The sequence below is a fragment of the Benincasa hispida genome, chromosome 1, assembly GCF_009727055.1.
Source record: "Benincasa hispida cultivar B227 chromosome 1, ASM972705v1, whole genome shotgun sequence".
Taxonomy (NCBI): Eukaryota; Viridiplantae; Streptophyta; class Magnoliopsida; order Cucurbitales; family Cucurbitaceae; genus Benincasa; species Benincasa hispida.
In genome coordinates this window covers 84,225,844-84,243,649 of record NC_052349.1, presented here as the reverse complement: position 1 = coordinate 84,243,649, position 17,806 = coordinate 84,225,844, and the positions used below count along the sequence as shown (strand labels likewise).

General features: G+C 32.9%; 2 protein-coding genes across 4 annotated transcripts; one reads left to right on the top strand and one right to left on the bottom strand.

Moving 5' to 3' along the window:
• Window positions 1-9,839: 9,839 nt before the first annotated feature.
• Window positions 9,840-12,391, top strand: LOC120075371 (glycosyltransferase BC10-like). 3 transcript variants are annotated; one of them, XM_039028894.1, is made up of 3 exons: window positions 9,840-10,111; window positions 10,271-10,825; window positions 11,617-12,391. In XM_039028894.1, the coding sequence occupies exons 2-3, from the start codon at window positions 10,295-10,297 to the stop codon at window positions 12,253-12,255; spliced, it is 1,170 nt and encodes a 389-aa protein (XP_038884822.1). In that variant the 5' UTR covers window positions 9,840-10,111; window positions 10,271-10,294; the 3' UTR covers window positions 12,256-12,391. The 3 variants fall into 3 exon arrangements, with proteins under 3 accessions (XP_038884822.1, XP_038884748.1, XP_038884671.1); XM_039028820.1 differs by having other exon boundaries at window positions 10,262-10,825; XM_039028743.1 differs by having other exon boundaries at window positions 9,841-10,111; window positions 10,192-10,825.
• Window positions 12,392-12,766: 375 nt separating this feature from the next.
• LOC120067662 (IAA-amino acid hydrolase ILR1-like 4) lies at window positions 12,767-16,228 on the bottom strand. Its single transcript, XM_039019202.1, has 5 exons — window positions 15,699-16,228; window positions 15,349-15,474; window positions 14,412-14,726; window positions 13,803-13,931; window positions 12,767-13,567 (listed from the first exon to the last, which is right to left on the bottom strand). The coding sequence occupies exons 1-5, from the start codon at window positions 16,068-16,070 to the stop codon at window positions 13,160-13,162; spliced, it is 1,350 nt and encodes a 449-aa protein (XP_038875130.1). The 5' UTR covers window positions 16,071-16,228; the 3' UTR covers window positions 12,767-13,159.
• Window positions 16,229-17,806: the final 1,578 nt, after the last annotated feature.

Below are 17,806 nucleotides of genomic sequence, written 5' to 3'. Positions count from 1 at the left end.
AGATCTCTTGTTGTCTTTGTCTCTTTATGGTCCCCACTCTCTCCTCTCTTTTGTCTCTGTCGCCCTAAACCTTTGTTCCTCTTTGCTCCAATCATCGTCATCTCCGATTGTCTGGTATCAAAGTCGTTGCGTCATAATCTCCGATAACTCTCCGATCCTCTTGTCCATTCGTTTATTGTTTAGAACATTATCTTGTTTCTTGTTTAGAATTTGTTTCATTGTATTTTTTTTACCATTCATACCTATAGTTCTCTTATTTCTTGTTTTGAAATTTAGTCTATTTATTTTGTTTCTTGTGAAGTTTTTGTCTAATTATTTTATTTTTTTGTATTGAAATTTAGTTACTAATTTTAATTTAATTAGTATTTCATTTAGTCATTTGGAATCTAAATAGCCATTCATTTATAGCCACTTGTGAGAATTTTAAGACAAATGGAAGAAATGAAAAAAAAATAATTGAAAAAATGGTACGATCACAAAGAGAAGGACCATCAAATTATGTATGATTACTTCAAAGTTCTAATTACCTAAGATATTGCTATCCTACAGTTATGGTAACAAAGTAGTTATGTCCTACTATTAGCTTTATGATAATGAACTGTTGGTTATTCTGTAGTTATGGTAGCCAAGCTTGAATGTTGTGCGGGATGGGTTGAGATTGGTTTGAATATTTTGGTAGCCAAGCTTAGTTTTATCTGTTTTGGAGATCTAAATGGAGTTTTTGTGTATTTGATTGAAGTTTATGAAGTTTGAATGTTATGAGGGATGAGTTGAGCTTAGTTAAAATAATTTTGGAGCTCTAAGGAGTTTTTTGTGTTTGATTGAAGTTTATGAAGTTTGAATGTTGTGCAGGGTGGGTTGAGCTTGGTTAGACTTGTTTTGGAGCTCTAAGTGGAGTTTTTATGTGTTTGGTTGAAATTTATGAAATTTGAATGTTGTGTTTGATTGAAGTTTATGAAATTTAGATGTTATGATAATGTGCTTTAATTAATATCATTGTAGATAAATTGCTGTTTTGGAGATAGCATTTGAAGTTGTTGGAGATGTCATCACATTTTCTTCTATATATTTCTCAAGGCATATTTGTTTTGTAGACCATCTTGCAAACTCTTCTCTCTTTTCTGTAATAAAGGATACTATGTACATCAACTTTGTTTATTTGTTTCGTTCTTTATATGAAAATGTTTGATTTGATTAATATTATGAATTTTAGGTTACTAAGATTATACTTTAGGGGGAAAAAAAAAAAGGAAAATAGGACAGTGAACTATCTCCCGATGATGGCGTTAGGAGTTTCCTATCTATTGACAAATGGTCAGTCGTCGGGAGTTCTTCTATCTACTGACAGATGGTCTGTCGTGGGGAGTATCATTTCAACAATTGAGTCTTTGAAATCAACTCCCAATGACTGTGAATATCGTTGGGAGATAGATAAACTCCCGATGGTTGTTGATACGTCATCAGGAGTTATGAACTCCCAATGGCGTATACTAATCGTCGAGAGTTTACCAGAACTCCCGATGGTTTTTTTAGCCATCGGGAGATGTTCTCCTGACAGGTATTCCCTGACCAATCTCTCGAGGAGTTTACTTTGTTTGGAGTTGTTCTCTCGATGCGTTTTTCATCATTTTCCAATGAATTCAAGCGTTGAAAAAGTAGTATTTTCTTGTAGTGATCCATGTTCTCTAAATGTGTTTTTCTAAAATGATTTATTTAACACAAAGATTGACATATTGATATCAATATTGATATCGGTATTTTAATTTTATGGATATATGCATGAATATATTGTTAAAATATCAATTTTTTTAGTACAATCACCTTGAGGATGAGAATCAAATCTTTAACCTCAAAAGAGGAAAGTCATGTCAACTATTATTAAGTTAAGCTCACTTTAACTAAAATATCAATTTTTGTGAATAAAACAATTGATAAAAATTATTTAAAACAATAACAATAACAATAATGATTTTATTTTCAAATTAAGTTATAGAATTTATAGAATATTTCTTTAATATTTTAAGGAATTATAAAAGATATCGATTAATTTTTAACATCAATGTCGATCCTCAGACGTGGTGACTTATAGATACATGGACGAATATTTTAATTCTTATTTTAATGTTAGAACAAATAATATATAGGAAATGAGCTGGCAAATCTCACTAGTATTATAATAGTGTATGAAATGGTGGGAGGACAAAAGTGCTGCAAATGATTTGCATTTTTGGTATTTTATAGCTCACTTATAAGGAATGTTTTGAAAAAAGTTCCAAAACAAATTTGTTCTTGTTCTTTAATAAGATGACATCAAATTCAAATAAAACAGCTATTCCACCATGCGTTTAATCAAAATTTTTCTTAAAAAATGTATTATTAAAAATAACTAAAAAAACAAAGACGCATAACAAATTATAAGAAATTCAAAACTAAATATAAAACGAACTCTCAACAATTATTTCAAATAACCATTTTGATTTCCTACATATTTCCTTCCTATTATTTTTTTTAGAAAATATCAATTTACACCCTTAAATTCTAAGAGTGGTATTAATCTAAACTTTGAATTAATAGTTGTATCGATTTAGATTTTGAATTTTTGTAAGTATATCAATCTACACCCTCCATTACGTTCCGTTAGGAAAAATCTCATGTGAAACTTGTAATTGTATCAATTAAATTTTAAACTTTCACGAATGAATCAATTTAAGGCTCTTAGACAAAATTTTCTTTTGAAAATTCCATTCATTTACTCTAATCATTTATTTTGTAAAATCGATATTTGAAGAAGTCTATGTGCCTTTGATAATTAATTCATGGATGATTTTCAAAAGTAGTTTACTCAAATTATAAGTTTCACACAATAATAGTCGAGCAAAATCTAGAGGAGGGTATAAATTGATATATTTATAAAAATTTAGAATATAAATTGATACAATTATTAGTATAGGGTTTACATGGATACAACCCCCAAAGTCTAAGGGTACAAATTGATATTTGCCATAAATATTTTTTTTATCAGTACACTACTTTTTAGTTTAATAATTATGAGACAACTATTGCCCTATAGAAGGGTAATTGGAATATTTTTCGTAAAAAAATAATACTTAATTAAGGTCCCATTTGGTAATCATTTCTTTTTTTTTTTCTTTTTGGAAATTAAACTTATTTTCTTCTCATTTCTTATAATAATTTTCATTTTTCCTAAGTACAATTGTTGATTTCTTAGCCAAATTTCAAAAACAAAAACAAAATTTTAAAAGCTACTTTTTTTAGTTTTCAATTTTTGACTTAGTTTTCTAAATCATTGGTAAAAGATAGACAACAAATGAAGAAATTTGAATGTGAAAATAGTATGTATAAGCTTAATTTTTAAAAATAAAAAACAAAAAATGAAATGGTTACCAAATGGGACCTAAGTTATAGGAATGTAAAACATATTCGTTCAATTAAATTTCAAAATTAACTGTTTTATACTTACGTACCAATTTTTATGTTATTAAATTACATATAAAAGTTTTAAAAATTAGTTTAATAAGTAGGGGTGGATATTCTTTCAATGGTATCTATCTTATCTACGCACTCTAATTTAAGGGTAAATATCAATTTATACCCTAATTTTTGGGGATTGTATCAATTTAAATATTAAAATAAGAATTGTATCAATCTAAATCATAAACTTTGACAGTTATATTAATTTAAACCCTGAACTTTTGGAGTTGTATCAATTTAAATCCCAAATTAATAATTATATCAATTTAGATCTCGAACTTTCATTAGTGTATCAATTTAAAACCTAAACTTTCATAAATATATCAATTTAAACCCTGAACTTTTATAAGTGTATCCAAACAAAATATCATGAAGAGTTTAATTTGATACAATCATGAAAGTTTAGGGTTTAAATTGATACACTTATAATAATTCAGGGTTTAAATTGATATAATAATTAGTTTGGGATTTAAATCAACACTGTTCGCATAAGATTTCAAGAGAAATTTATTTCATGGAAATTGAACTTTGTATTTATATTTGTATTAATCTTGTGGAAAGTGAGTACAATCTCTAATACATTATATTTTGATGCTTTCAAAATAAACTATAGTCTTTAACCTGGTTGATCTTCTTGGATGATCGGCCTTTGGGCTTGTTGATCTTCTTGGATGAACGACCTTTGGGCCTGATGATTCTTGGATGAACGGCCTTTGGCTTGTTGATCTTATTGGCTTTTGAGATTGATGATCTTTTGATTGATCGGCCTTTGGGCTTGTTGATCTTGGATGATCGGCCTTTGGGCTTGTTGATCTTCTTGGATGATCGACCTTTGGGCTTGTTGATCTATCAGTGTTATCAGTGTTCACACGAGGCTTTGGGAGAAACTTGTTTCGTGGAGTTGAACTTAAGTTGGTGTTACGTTGATGTTGATTTGATGCGATGTGGTTCGATCTCTAGTACTTGATCCTCTGATTCTCTGTCAATCGAATGCGTACGCTTGATTTGAGGAAGCGAAACGTGTGATGATCTTAGAGTTAAAGTCTTGGAAGAATGCTTGTATTTCCAAAGGACTTTAGTCTTCAAGCGTGGTCAAAATGCTTGTTGATATGTCTTTTGATATTCAGAGTTTTAGTGTCTTCTGATCTTCAGAACTTTGATATGTCTTTTGATCTTCAGAGTTTTGATATGTCTTCTGATCTTCAGAGCTTTGATATGTCTTCTGATCTTCAGAGCTTTGATATGTCTTATGATCTTCAGAGTTTTAGTGTCTTCTGTCTTCGAAGCTTTGGAGGAGTTATGTTTTTCAGATCCTTAGAGCTTCAGATTTCAAATCTTCAGAGAGATTTTTCCTTCAATTCCTCACGAGGTAGAACCTCTATTTATAGAGGTTTCTTATGGGCCTTACATGACTTGGGTCCAAATTGGGTTTGATTGGTCCGTGGGCCTGCCCTTTGGGCCCAATTAATTGGATTTGGGTTTGATTTGACATTCGAATCAAATTCAACCTATTTATGGGCTTAACTGAATTTTAATATTTTTGGGTTTGATTTGATACAACACCCAAAATTCAGGACACAAATTGTATTTTTCCCTTTATTTAAATTAGCAATCTTATCTAGAAAGCAACAATAGATGAGAATGCTAACCTCCCACTAAAAAGAAAAAGTAACTAACCTCCCATTAAACAAGAAAAGAAAAATTACTAATGCATTAACCATCTATAAACCTAAATTGGTATAAAACAATAAAACTTCTATAAGTACTAATATAATATTGATAGCTCCACAGGTGAGTAAGGAAAACCATTCTAATTTTTTTTTCCAAGGAGAATGGTTGTACATAATTATGTTATTTATAATTTGACACATTTTAAATGTGATATATATATAGTTAAAGTATTAGTTGGGTTAACCTTTCGATAGTTTTGTAGTGCGACTATCTTGAATGCAGATAGCTTCCTTCAAGCTAAGTTGGGTAAATTTTTGTGTCCTGATGGGACTTGGAACTAACCTTCTACCTTTAGGGATGAGGTTGATCTTTCCGTTCAAGTTCAATTGATTAGTGCTGAGGTTGGATAAGAGTATAGTGTAACCTGGCTCTCTTTTCATTCTGGTGTGTTTTTGGTCACTAGTGCTTAGGAGTCCTTATGTCTTAGGTATTCTATGGTGCCTTGGACTAGCCTCTTTTGGTTCGGGAGATCAATATACCTAGACATGCTTTCATTTTCTGGCTTACTATTCGGAACCGGTGGTAGACCTTGATTTTGTTAGACAGTGATGTTCTGATATCCTTAATGATTGTGTTTTATGTACTAGTAGAGTTTAGTCTAGGAATCATCTATTTTTTTATTATCTTTTTAGTAAGGCTATCTGGGGGGACATATGGGGAAGGTTTTCCCATAGGATATCGTATTGGAATACGAAGCTCATTTGGATTTGCAATTTTAGCAATAGAAGTCGGCTAAAGCATAAGGTTTGGAAAGTTGTTTGGTATGTTGTTCTTTACTATGTTTGGCATGAGCATAATAGACGTATCCATTTTGCGTCCTCATCAAGTGATTATTCTGGATATTTGGTCTGAAATTTTTATACATTGTTCTAAGTAGCTAGGGACTTCTCTCGTGGGGAACCATGGTGCTTTTATCTTTGGAACCTTTTATAGGATCTAATGACAACACTAGAGAGGTGAATATAGTTGTCTACAAATTTTAATTTTAAAATTCTAAACGTGACAACTAAACTTGACATTTAATTTAAGAAAACTAAATAGAATTAAACAATCAATTCAAGTTAATAACATATATCACAATCATGCACATCAACAAAATAATCCTAACATACAATCTAAAAATTAGAAAATAAACTAAGTGCTAAAGAGTTTAGGAAAAAGCAAACATCGAGTTTATAGTGGTTTGACAATGTGCCTACGTCCACTTTCCAAGATTCCTTAGTCATTTTGTTCTATTGCAGGTGAAAACAAAACCTACACGACTCTTTTTTTTACCTAGGCTAAAGAGAAACACGGATCCTTTTCATTGGTTTAGGATTTAACCAATTACTTTTTCTCATATCTCAAGGTGCACCTACATCTTAATACGAAATCCCAATAAAACAATTCAAATAAAAAAGTCATCCAAGTGGGTAAGATTCACAAGTTTTGCTCCACAACACTCCAACGATTTTTCTCTCAACTATTACACTTGTAAAAATTGAAAACAATGAGAGAATTTTGAGTCTTTGGACATTTGAAAGATGGATTAATTGAGGAATAAAGTTCGTGTAATTCTTTTCTTATTTTCTCAAGAATGTGGCTACAAGAATGGATGAATGATTAGTAATAAAAGAATAAAAGGGTTTAACGTCAATCATTGGATCTGGGGTAAAAGGATGGATGGTTGAGATCAAATGGGGATAGAAAATAAAATAGATTAACTTTAGAAAGAATTTTGAGATAGAATATGGAGGGTTTCACGATTTCCCACTCCTTCATTCTTCATTTTCTTAAAAAAAAAAAAAAAAGATTTGGGATGCCACGTGTTGTAATCTCATTTTCCTTTCTTTTTTCTTTTCATTTTTTTTCTTTTATTTTCTCCTCAACAACCCACCATATCTTGTCCTACCGTTTTGACCTAAGTTTGCCAAGTCACCATCATGTCATCGACCACATTGAAATTTGTTTCCAATATTCTTTTACTAATATCTTTTTCGTTTGAGCTCCCATCAAACAATTTAAGATGTATTGGAATCGTCTTTTTGAGTTCTACTAAATGAATATTATTAAACACTAAAAAATTATTAGCGTACTATAACTTGAGTTTGTTATCATCAAAATACTTGGTTTGAGTGAAACCCTGAAGTTAATACCTTTTTCCTTGAGTTGTACGTGGGTATGTTCTTTTTATGTATTTTGTTCCTTGGTTGCGTCTTGCGTCGTCTTGTTTTGTTGTATTCTTTTTGTACTTTTGACTTTAGGCTGTGAGGTCACTCTCTTTTTTAGTAATACATTACCTTTACAAAAAATAAAATAAAATAAAGAATACTTTCAAACTTGTTTTATTTTAGTTCCTATAATTTCAAAGTACAAAAATTCCATCATTGTACTTTAAATAAATATTAGAATTGTTAACTTTTCCACTAAAAAAGGTATCTATTAGGCTTCTTGTTTTAAATTTTCGAAACATATTCCCATCATATTTTTTAATAAAAAACTATTGTTATTATTATGAGAAAAGGATTTTCAAAAATAGAAAAATAAGAGAAACTATTTACACAAAATAACATAATTTAATCATTTTAGATTTCTATCAATTTCTATCACTGATAACACTTATTTGACTTCTATCAACCTTTATCAATATAGATTTTTAACAGTTTCTATCACTAATAGATGCTAATAGAAGTTTATCAATGTTTGTCAATTATTTTTTTTCTTTTTGATATTGTGTGAGTTAAAAGAATTTAAGACTTCAAAGAGAAATTAGAAAGAATTTTCAACTATGACTTCCTAAGCTTTTGAAGACTTCAAAAACATTCACTCATTGCATAAATTTACATAAACTTTAAGGGATGTTTGTTTCAAGGGTTGAGATTGGATGAGTTAGGCATCCTAAGCCCAACCCTTGTTTCGGGCATGGATTTAGGAAGTCTGGCTTCTTATATCATTTTTCCATGAGTTTGAATAGTGTTTACTATTCAAATCCATAGGTTACCAATTTTTTTCATTTAATTTTAGGAAGTACTTCAGCCAACCACTTTCTATGACTACTGCAGCCAACTCCAGCCGCCTCCCTTCAACGATCGCCGTCGTCCAATTTTGGTTGCCACCCTCCGGCAACCGTTGCGAGCCAACTCCGACCATTGCCGCCGGCCAACTTCAACACCACTTCTGTCGACCCCTCCTGCGACTGTCATCGGCCAACTCTAGTTGCCACCTCAGCAATCGCCACTGGCTAACTTCGACCACCATTGACCAACCTTTAGCAACCCCCTTCCCGCAAAATTTCAACCACCAACTCCGTTGATCACCCTCCGACTGCCACCAACCACCCTTGAAAAACATTAATAAAAATACTCTTAGTATACAACAAATTAGACAAATTTATATATAAAAATACTTTTAAGAAAGAATTGCAACACATGTATTTTTTTTTAATGAGTTTTTATCAAAAGTGTTTAATTAAAAATGAATTTTTGAAAGATATTTTTTTTCTAAGTCATTCTAAACATGCCAATAGACTACAATTGTATAATTATATTTATTTAAGTTATATGTGTAGAACGATATATATGCTTGAAAGCTCTAATTTAATTTAATAACATTTTAATTTTTTTGTTGGACAATTTAATTAGCTCGAAGACTTAGAATTATTTTCTAAACATAAAGATTTAAAATGTTTAAAACAACTTAGTGACCAAATAAAAACTACAACTCAAATTTTATGATTTTTTATTCCTCAATAATTTGATAAGAAAAAAAATATAGTTTTTAGTCATTGAATTTAATATTAAAATACTAGTTTATTTTAATTTTAAGTCAGTGTATTATGATGAAAAAAATGATAATTTTGAAATTAGTTTAAGTAACAAAAGTCTATGAAATTTTATTTCAAAATCTAGTAAGATTAAAATATCAAATTATTACAATAATAGATTAAATAAAATTATAATTTTAGTCAAAATCTCCATTTCAATTTTTTTTTTAAAAAGTATTCTTCTAATTTTTTTTAAACTATATTAAAATAATTAAGATCACAAATCTAAACTAATCTAAAATCTAATCGGTGATTAAATACAATAAAATATTTTACAAACTAAATATTTATAAATTTGTACTTTATTCCTAGACTACTTAACCCTATATTCCAAACACAAGCTTCTTAAAACAGACTTTTAAAATCTAGACTCTAAACACAGTTTTTTTAAATCAAACTACCTAAACCTCTTAGCTTAATCTCTAAACCTCTCAGCCTAATCTCCAGACTTAAGTTTAAGATTCCAAACCTGATTCACGTTTCTCCAAAAAATTTGGGCAAATAATAACAAAAATGTTACTTTTAACATCTTTTTCACCGTTATTAAAATGCTCTATTGATATGACAAATAACAAATCGAAATAATATAGCAAAATTTCCTAATATACCATACTTTAACTAGTTAAAATATTATATAAATCTATGGGTTAAATATTCGAATCTCGCCCACATTTTAATCTAAAAAATAGAAAATCCCTAGGCAGATATGGCAAGGTATTGGTTTTTTGTTTTTACTAATTTTAAAAACATTTTACGTTACACAATATACAATTAACTATGATTATAAAATTACAAAATTAAGGCAATTAAATGCATGCCCTCAAATTATATTAAATTTGAAACAACAGTCCACAAACCTGCAGTCCACCGGAGATGAATATTGACTGACCGGTCTTCTAGGTTTTCTCACCAAATTTCCTTCTTGTACTCTCCGTTCTTCTTCTCAAACCCCTAAATTTCAACCATAGGAATCTGATTTCGAAACTCCTACTTCGTAAATTTTGTTATCGCAACCCAACAATTCGGTGGGGCTACCGATTATTACAACGGATGATCCTCAATGGCATTGTACAGCCGACGAAAGAGGTAATAATTTCCTCTGCACTCCGCTTTTGTCTTATTGCTATGACATATGTGATGTGCTGATGAGAAATTTATATTTCCAGACAATCATCCATTTGATTTTGGGCAGTGGTGAAAATTTGGAAATGGTTTCTTGTGATTTAACTTTGGTAGGCATTTTAGGTATAAGAGTTTGATGCTGACATCATGCATTCAAGATTAATGGTTATGGAGGACGGCAAGGATTTCGGCACTGTAGTTAGAATTAATCAAACGAGATATCCTACAATGAGGTTTCTTCAATTCTTCTTGATGTTTATAGTATTGGGTCTTGGGGTTTCAATTATTAGTATGAATACCATTAGATATTTTGGAGTTCGAAGTACTGCCCCTGTAGTATCTCCCGTCAGTACTGTTCAACCTCGCTTGGAAGAGCCAAGTGGCAATGGCATAGATAGTTGGATCAAGCCTCCTTCAAATCTTCTTCACAGCATGAGTGATCAAGAGCTACTATGGCGGGCCTCCTTTGTTCCTCAAGTTAAAGAGTATCCCTTCAAGAGAGTTCGCAAGATTGCCTTTATGTTCTTGACGAAAGGGCCTTTGCCTATGGCCCCTCTTTGGCAACGGTTCTTCAAGGATCATGAGGGGCTTTATTCCATTTATGTTCATACTGCCCCATCATACATTGCTGACTTCCCACCCTCATCCGTGTTTTATAAAAGACAGATCCCAAGTCAGGTACTAGCAATTGTTTCTTAAATAAAACCTCTAGTGTTCCTCTTTTAGACCTTTTTTTTTCCTGATTTATTTCATCAAAAAGCAAGAAATGACTGACGACTGAATATTTATGTGGATATTTTTTAATTGTTTGTTGGAATTTGGATGGTGTTTTGTAATGGAGCTCATGGTGTAGTTGCATCTAAATGATTATATTGTAGTATTCTTTTAGGCCTGTTTATCACTTGCCCTGTGGCCTCTCCAGTATTGCATGCTTGCTTTAATTGATCCATTGCTTTACCTAACAACATCAAGAATATTTCTTTTTTTCTTTTTTTTTTTTCCCCTTTCTTTCTTTCTTTCTTTTGGAGGGCATCCTTTGTTGAAGGTGTTGTGACGTAATTTTCATTGGACTGTTTGGTTAGAAAGAAACCATAGAATTTTCTTGAGGAAGAAGAAACTTTTTTTGAGCTTGTAGTTGTAGGATGATCATATTGTTTTCGTAGCTTTGTCTTGGTCTAAATTGTCTCAAGTCGGCATAAATATCTCGACTTGTTAATTTAAGATTCATTTCACTCTTTGTTGATCCTTTCACTGTTGGAGAATATTGCATTGAATGCATTTTCATTTAAACTTATTATATATAGGAGTGGCCTCCTAGTGAATCCTTCGAGTGGAATTTTCTTTTCGACTTATCATAAGAACCATTTTGTCCGTGTTTGCTTGCCGAAGATTAAACTTCTCACCTACTATTTTTGTTCTGTTAATTGAGAGTTAGAATATTCACGTTGCGTGGTTTTTTCTCCGAGTAGGTTGCAGAGTGGGGTGAGATGAATATGTGTGATGCCGAGAGGAGACTGCTAGCTAATGCGTTGCTTGATATCTCCAATGAGTGGTTCATTCTTCTGTCCGAGGCTTGTGTCCCTCTCCACAGCTTTTCCACGGTCTATCGGTATATTGCAAGATCTCGATACAGCTTTGTAGATTCATTTGATGAGCAAGGACCCTATGGAAGAGGACGCTACAACAGGAATATGGCACCTGAGATTAACCTCACTGACTGGCGCAAGGGTTATCAATGGTTTGAAGTCAATCGTGAACTTGCAGTGAAAATAGTTAAAGATCAAACGTACTACCCTTTGTTTAAAGAGTTTTGCAGACCAGCTTGTTATGTCGACGAACACTACTTCCAAACAATGCTGAGCATTGAATCGCCAAATCTTCTGGCGAACAGAAGCCTTACTTTTGTGGACTGGTCCAGGGGTGGTGCGCATCCTGCTACATTTGGGAAGTATGATATCACAGAAGAGTTTTTTAAGAAACTTTTTGAAAGCAAGAGATGCCTTTACAATGATCAGCCTTCTTCTCTTTGTTTTCTTTTTGCTAGAAAATTTGCTCCAAGTGCTTTAGATCGTTTGTTAGAAGTAGCTCAAAAGGTTATGGGGTTTTGACAAAATCCAGCCTTCAGAAATGTTTCCTTTTTATAGGTCCTAATGGGATTTATCATAAATCTTAGTTTGGAGACTATAGTCTGTGTCTTTTTATATTCTTTTAGTTATACTAATCAAACGTAATACCATTAGATTAGATGCTATTGTCCATTTTTCCAAAAAAAAAAAAAAAAAAACCTCCTATTACCACTCCTCTCTGATTTTGATCGTGTAGATACATATATATATATGTACAAATCATTGAACTCTTTCGTAAACATCTCGTCAACATCTCGTGAGAATAGACGAAGTGCAAGCAAACTTAGAGGTTTGATTATGCACCACCATCAAAGGAATATTATATATTTGCTAGTGGTTGGGTAAGAATTCGATTTGATTTTGGTATCAGGTTCAAATACGGCATGGCAATATAAGAAAATGTGAAAGTGGGAAGCTATTATTCTCAACTTTTACTTTAAAAAAATGAAAAGAGGGGATCATTATACATTATTATTCGTTACCAACATCGATCTATCACTCATAACCAATATATTAACATAATTTGTTAGTCACAAGTAATCTTCTTTTAAATGCGAATCTTCACAGTATCTCATTTACATATTACAATATCAAGCTCCAAGAATTAGAGTAATACAATATTTCTTGTGCCCACGAGTCATGGTTATTCCACAAATGTAAGAAATCTATCAAAGAAAAGGAAATGTGCAGACGCTTCACTTTCTTGGAACATTTGGGCCGATTGATTTTGGGTAGGTGCGATAACTGGTGAAGCTTAAATGGAAAAAACAGAATACAGATGCTGTGATAGGGGATTGACATTAGTGGCAGCTCAATAAGATTTTGATTATGTTTTATACCCCTTTTATCTGGTCCAGACTTATGATCAAGCGGGTCAGTAGGCAATTTACAATTCATCGTGACGTTTCTCTTCTGGCGAAGTAACTTTCAACTGGAGTCCAAGAAGATACCTTGTAGCTAATGATGCATGAAGAGCTGCACCATAAGGGAGTGCATCTTCGTTGATGCGAAAGTAAGGGGAATGCACGGAATCGAGGTGACCCGATGTTTGATTCTCCATTCCAAGAAAGTAGAAGTACCCCGGGATCATCTCTTGGTAAAACGAAAAATCTTCAGATCCCATAAGTGGTTGCATGTCCTTTACCTTGTCAATGCCAAGCATATCTCCTGCAACATTTTGGAAGTGTTCATGCAACTCTTTATCATTCACAGTTGGAGGGAAAAAAGGTTTATCATTCTCCAAAAAATTGACAGTCGCATTGCACCTATGCACAATAGCTTGTCCAGTGATAACCTATCAAAGAAGCAAATGAGAGTACCATGTCAAAGAATAACATATTAGGATGGTAACAGTGATAGTGACTTAAATATTACTTTTCATCTAACTCGAAGAACATTATGTTAACAGTAAACCTAAAGAACCATTCTGTTCTCAAAAATCAGTGTCGAATGCTTGATAACTTTTTAAGGAAAAGAACAAGCTGAAGAACCCTAAGAAATTGTTGACTTTGCAACTCAAATTTGTATACCTCTTTAATACGTTGCTTAAGTTGAATCATACTATCCTTCAAGAAAGCTCGGAAAGTGCCACCTATCATAACTGAATCTGGAATTACATTGAATGCACCACCTCCTTGGAACTTAGCAACTGTTACTACCTGCACGTTTCACTGTGTGAATAGGGTTTCTTATTTGCAAATCAAAGCAAGCTATTATTGACTGTCAATGCAGCCTTCCTTGCAAATACATTTAGAAGCAGAAGATTGAACACAAGGGTAATGCAGCAAACAGCCCAACAAATGAATACATTACTATTTTAATAAAATGAGAACACGGAGAGGACAATGCATTCCCTGTCCTAACTCTTCAGACAAGCGTAAAGACATTCTTGTTACTCTTTTATGTACTGAAACTACACAAGTGGAAACTATACTTGATATCTTTGGTTCTCACCTCCCCCCCAACCCACCCACCCCAGTTTTCATGTCAAGGGAATGCTTACAAGATTTGGTTGTTTTGGCTTTCTATGGGTTTTGTTGAGGTTGTTAGTAAGGTTCTCATGAAATGTCTAACAATCTGAAAACTTGACTGCATAATTCCTTATTGATGAAAACAGAACAGGAAAATATATGGCTTACCTGTGAATCTAGTGGATCAGCTTCCCTTGAAACAAGATGTTGTAAGCTCACAATAACGTTGGATGCAGCCAAAATTGGATCGATGGAATGCTGAGGAATGGCGGCATGACCTCCTTTTCCACTTATTACTGCTTCAAAGAAGCCGCTTCCAGCTAACATGGGTCCTGATCGCCCAGCCACTTCACCGAGAGGTATATTATGAACAATATGCAACCCAAAGATAGCGTTGACATTATCCAACACTCCAGCTTCTATTATTTTCTTAGCACCTCCACCTCCTTCTTCAGCTGGTTGGAAAACTAGTACAACTGTTCCCTGTTGCGTTAATAAAATCAAAGCAAACAACCAACAACATTAGCTATGAACTAGAGTATTATGGTTATTAATAAGCTTAGTAGAGCATGAAAAGAAAGTAAAACAAGAAGTTCATCCAATTTGATCAGATGAAACCAATTAGCAAACCTAGTGTGATTAGCACTATATTAAATAAACTTCGTCCATCAAATAATTTTCAAAATCTTCCTACAATAGTGTGCACATCTAAGAAATAAGATTACATTCTGAAACACTTTTATTCACTCACATTTTCCACCATGGTTCTTACAAACAAGTGATGCAAAGGAAGGTAACTATGAAAGATTCATATTTATAATTCATGATCTCCAATCCATAAATGAGACGGTGTCAAATTGGCTGTATCACAATAAAATCTCCATAGAATCAAATTATCATCCAACCAAAACAATCACAGAACACCGGCTAAAATCTAGCACATGAGCATAAACCTTCCTGAATTTGCTTTGGGTTTCACCCATAATGCCTCATACATAGATAATCGTGCTCAATACATTCTATGGATCTCTCCCTAGCCAACATAGGGACTTTGTTTGCACCTAACACATTTGTACAGAAAATGATCCACGAAATGCTTGCTTACTTTCAACTCCTCACTTTGCTTTTGAAGGATCTTTGCAGCACCCAAGACCATTGCAACATGAGCATCGTGACCACAAGCGTGCATCTTCCCAGGAACCTTACTCTTATGCTCCCACTCCACCAATTCCTGTAAGAACCGAAATTCACTCCGTAAAAAATTCAAACACGTCCAGGGCAAATTGCTATTCAATTCATTATCAAAGTATTAAAAGATCACGGAGAGAACAAGAGTACGATCATCGATGTTTTGGCATATAATCAAACATCTGGCAGGAAAATTTCACTCTACACTGAATTATCAACTATGAGTCATCAGAAAAGAGTTATATAAGTCAACCAATCGATTCAAACCTGCATAGGAAGTGCATCCATATCTGCTCGAATAGCCACAAAAGGGGGCTGACCAGAACCAACAAAGCCGATGACTCCAGTACTGGCAACTGGGTATTTATAAGAAATGCCCAATTTATCTAATTCTGTTCTAATCACCTTACTAGTCTCGAATTCCTCATAACCAAGTTCTGGGTTCTCGTGGATTTTCCTACGGATTCCCACCATCCAATCAAACAACTCAGGTTCCTTAGCAAATTGGAGGAACTTTTTAGGAATTTCTTCGGGGTTATTTGAGTAGGAGGAAGAATCTGAGAGCACAAATGTTGAAACAAACAAATGTGCGATGAAAATCCAAGAAACCCACCTGAGGGAAGCCATGATTAAATGCATTCGCTGCAGAAATAAGAAATTGAAGAGTGAATTGAAGAGTTAGAAGAGGGAAAATAGAAGGAATTGAGAAGTGGGTGTTGCAAGGTGGGGCTTGGAATGAGAAGAGCCACAGGAGGAGGAAGAAAGGAGGCGATGAAGAGAAGCTTAAAAGCGCAATGTGATGTCCAAAAAAGATATTAGATTTATTATATATTTAAAAAAAAAAAAACAAAACTTTCAATTTTGAGACTAAGAGTGGCGGCCGCAGTTCTTCGTCCACGTGCTCATTTGTATTTTCAACGTGTTGGTTTTTATTTAAAATATATATATATATAAAACTAATTTTGGTAAAAATAACCCTTGGTCGGTATTCTTTTCATGGCTAACGTTTACTTTTTTCCCCCCAAAGTATTGTGGAATTAAAGGGTGACGTGTAGAATTGAATTTCTAATCTCGAGGCCAATAGTACAAGTACTATATAAATTGAACTACGTTCTTGTTAGCTTAACGTTTACTTTTAAAAATAGACTCCAAAAGTTTTTTATTTTGAAAACATATTTATATTAGGTATTTGTAATTGGTGGCAATTTTAATATGCTATTTTGTAGGTGTGTCACCCATATTTAATATTTTGCAAATATGTCAAAAACTTTAAATTTGAATTTCTTATTATTTTTTTATTCCATATTTGCCCTTAGGAGAGAGAGAAAGAAAGAAAGATAGAGAAACGACAATTAGTGACAAACGTGCAGTAAGGCTGCAACGATTGATGGAGGTAAGTGGTGGGGGGAGCTGGAGCAGTAGCTTTGGTTGGTGAAAGAGAGAAGTGTTGAGAATCCCACATTGGAAAAATGAAGAGATCTTATACTTTTTATAAGATAGATGAGTTACTCTTTTATTATTAATTGATTTTGAAATGAAACCTCATACTATCCCATAAGATATGCGGAGTTTATTAGGAGTATAAATGGGTGCATAAGTATATCAAATATATCAATTGAGTGTATAAGAATATTTGCATCATTCAACATCTTTTTTATGTGGACTAGGATTTGTTTTTGACATTTTTACAAACAAAAGATGTTTGAGTTACCGACCTAATTATTGTAATTTATTTTGCCATTTTGGGTAAATTGCAAGTAGCCCCTACATATTATTATTATTAAAAAAAAAAACTACCAAGGCTTCTTGCAAATGCATAGAACTTTCATCATCCGTCCATGAATCACTCCGTGAATTAATAAGCCTACACTGATTATGAAGATACTAGCATTCCTCAAAACCAAAAAGACGATAACATTGTTTGTTCAATTGGTCCCTTGTGGTAATCAAGATCAAAGAGACCATGTGAAAGTTCCTGGCAAACATTTTTCATAAGTCATTCAGCTTCGACCACCGCCCAGTTTCTCATGGTCCCCCAAAATTTCATTTAATCTCCACCAATGATTCAAACAAAGTCATCATGATTATAATGTCCAAACATACCCATCTCTCCACATCAAACACAAACCCCATTGGGACTCTATTGGATTTGGTGCCATAAATCTCATATATCTTATAGTTTGTAACAACAAATTATATATTTAATAAAATAAGATCTAAGGTTATGTGATGTCATTTGAACAGTATGTGGTAGACATACAAGTGGTTTATGTTCAAGTTATTGTAGGGATCGAATCCTGAGCATAAGCGTGTAAACACCTTACATATCGAAAATTGATTTTTGAATAAATAACAATAGTGTTCTAAAACAGAAC

Coding starts and splice junctions, on each gene's coding strand:
- LOC120067662 (XM_039019202.1), bottom strand. CDS start 16,070: ATGCATTTAATCATGGCTTCCCTCAGGTGGGTTTCTTGGATTTTCATC. Junction 15,475..15,698: donor TGGATGCACTTCCTATGCAG/GTTTGAATCGAT, acceptor CGGTTCTTACAG/GAATTGGTGGAGTGGGAGCA. Junction 13,932..14,411: donor CTGATCCACTAGATTCACAG/GTAAGCCATATA, acceptor TGAAACGTGCAG/GTAGTAACAGTTGCTAAGTT.
- LOC120075371 (XM_039028894.1), top strand. CDS start 10,295: ATGCATTCAAGATTAATGGTTATGGAGGACGGCAAGGATTTCGGCACT. Junction 10,826..11,616: donor AAAGACAGATCCCAAGTCAG/GTACTAGCAATT, acceptor TTCTCCGAGTAG/GTTGCAGAGTGGGGTGAGAT.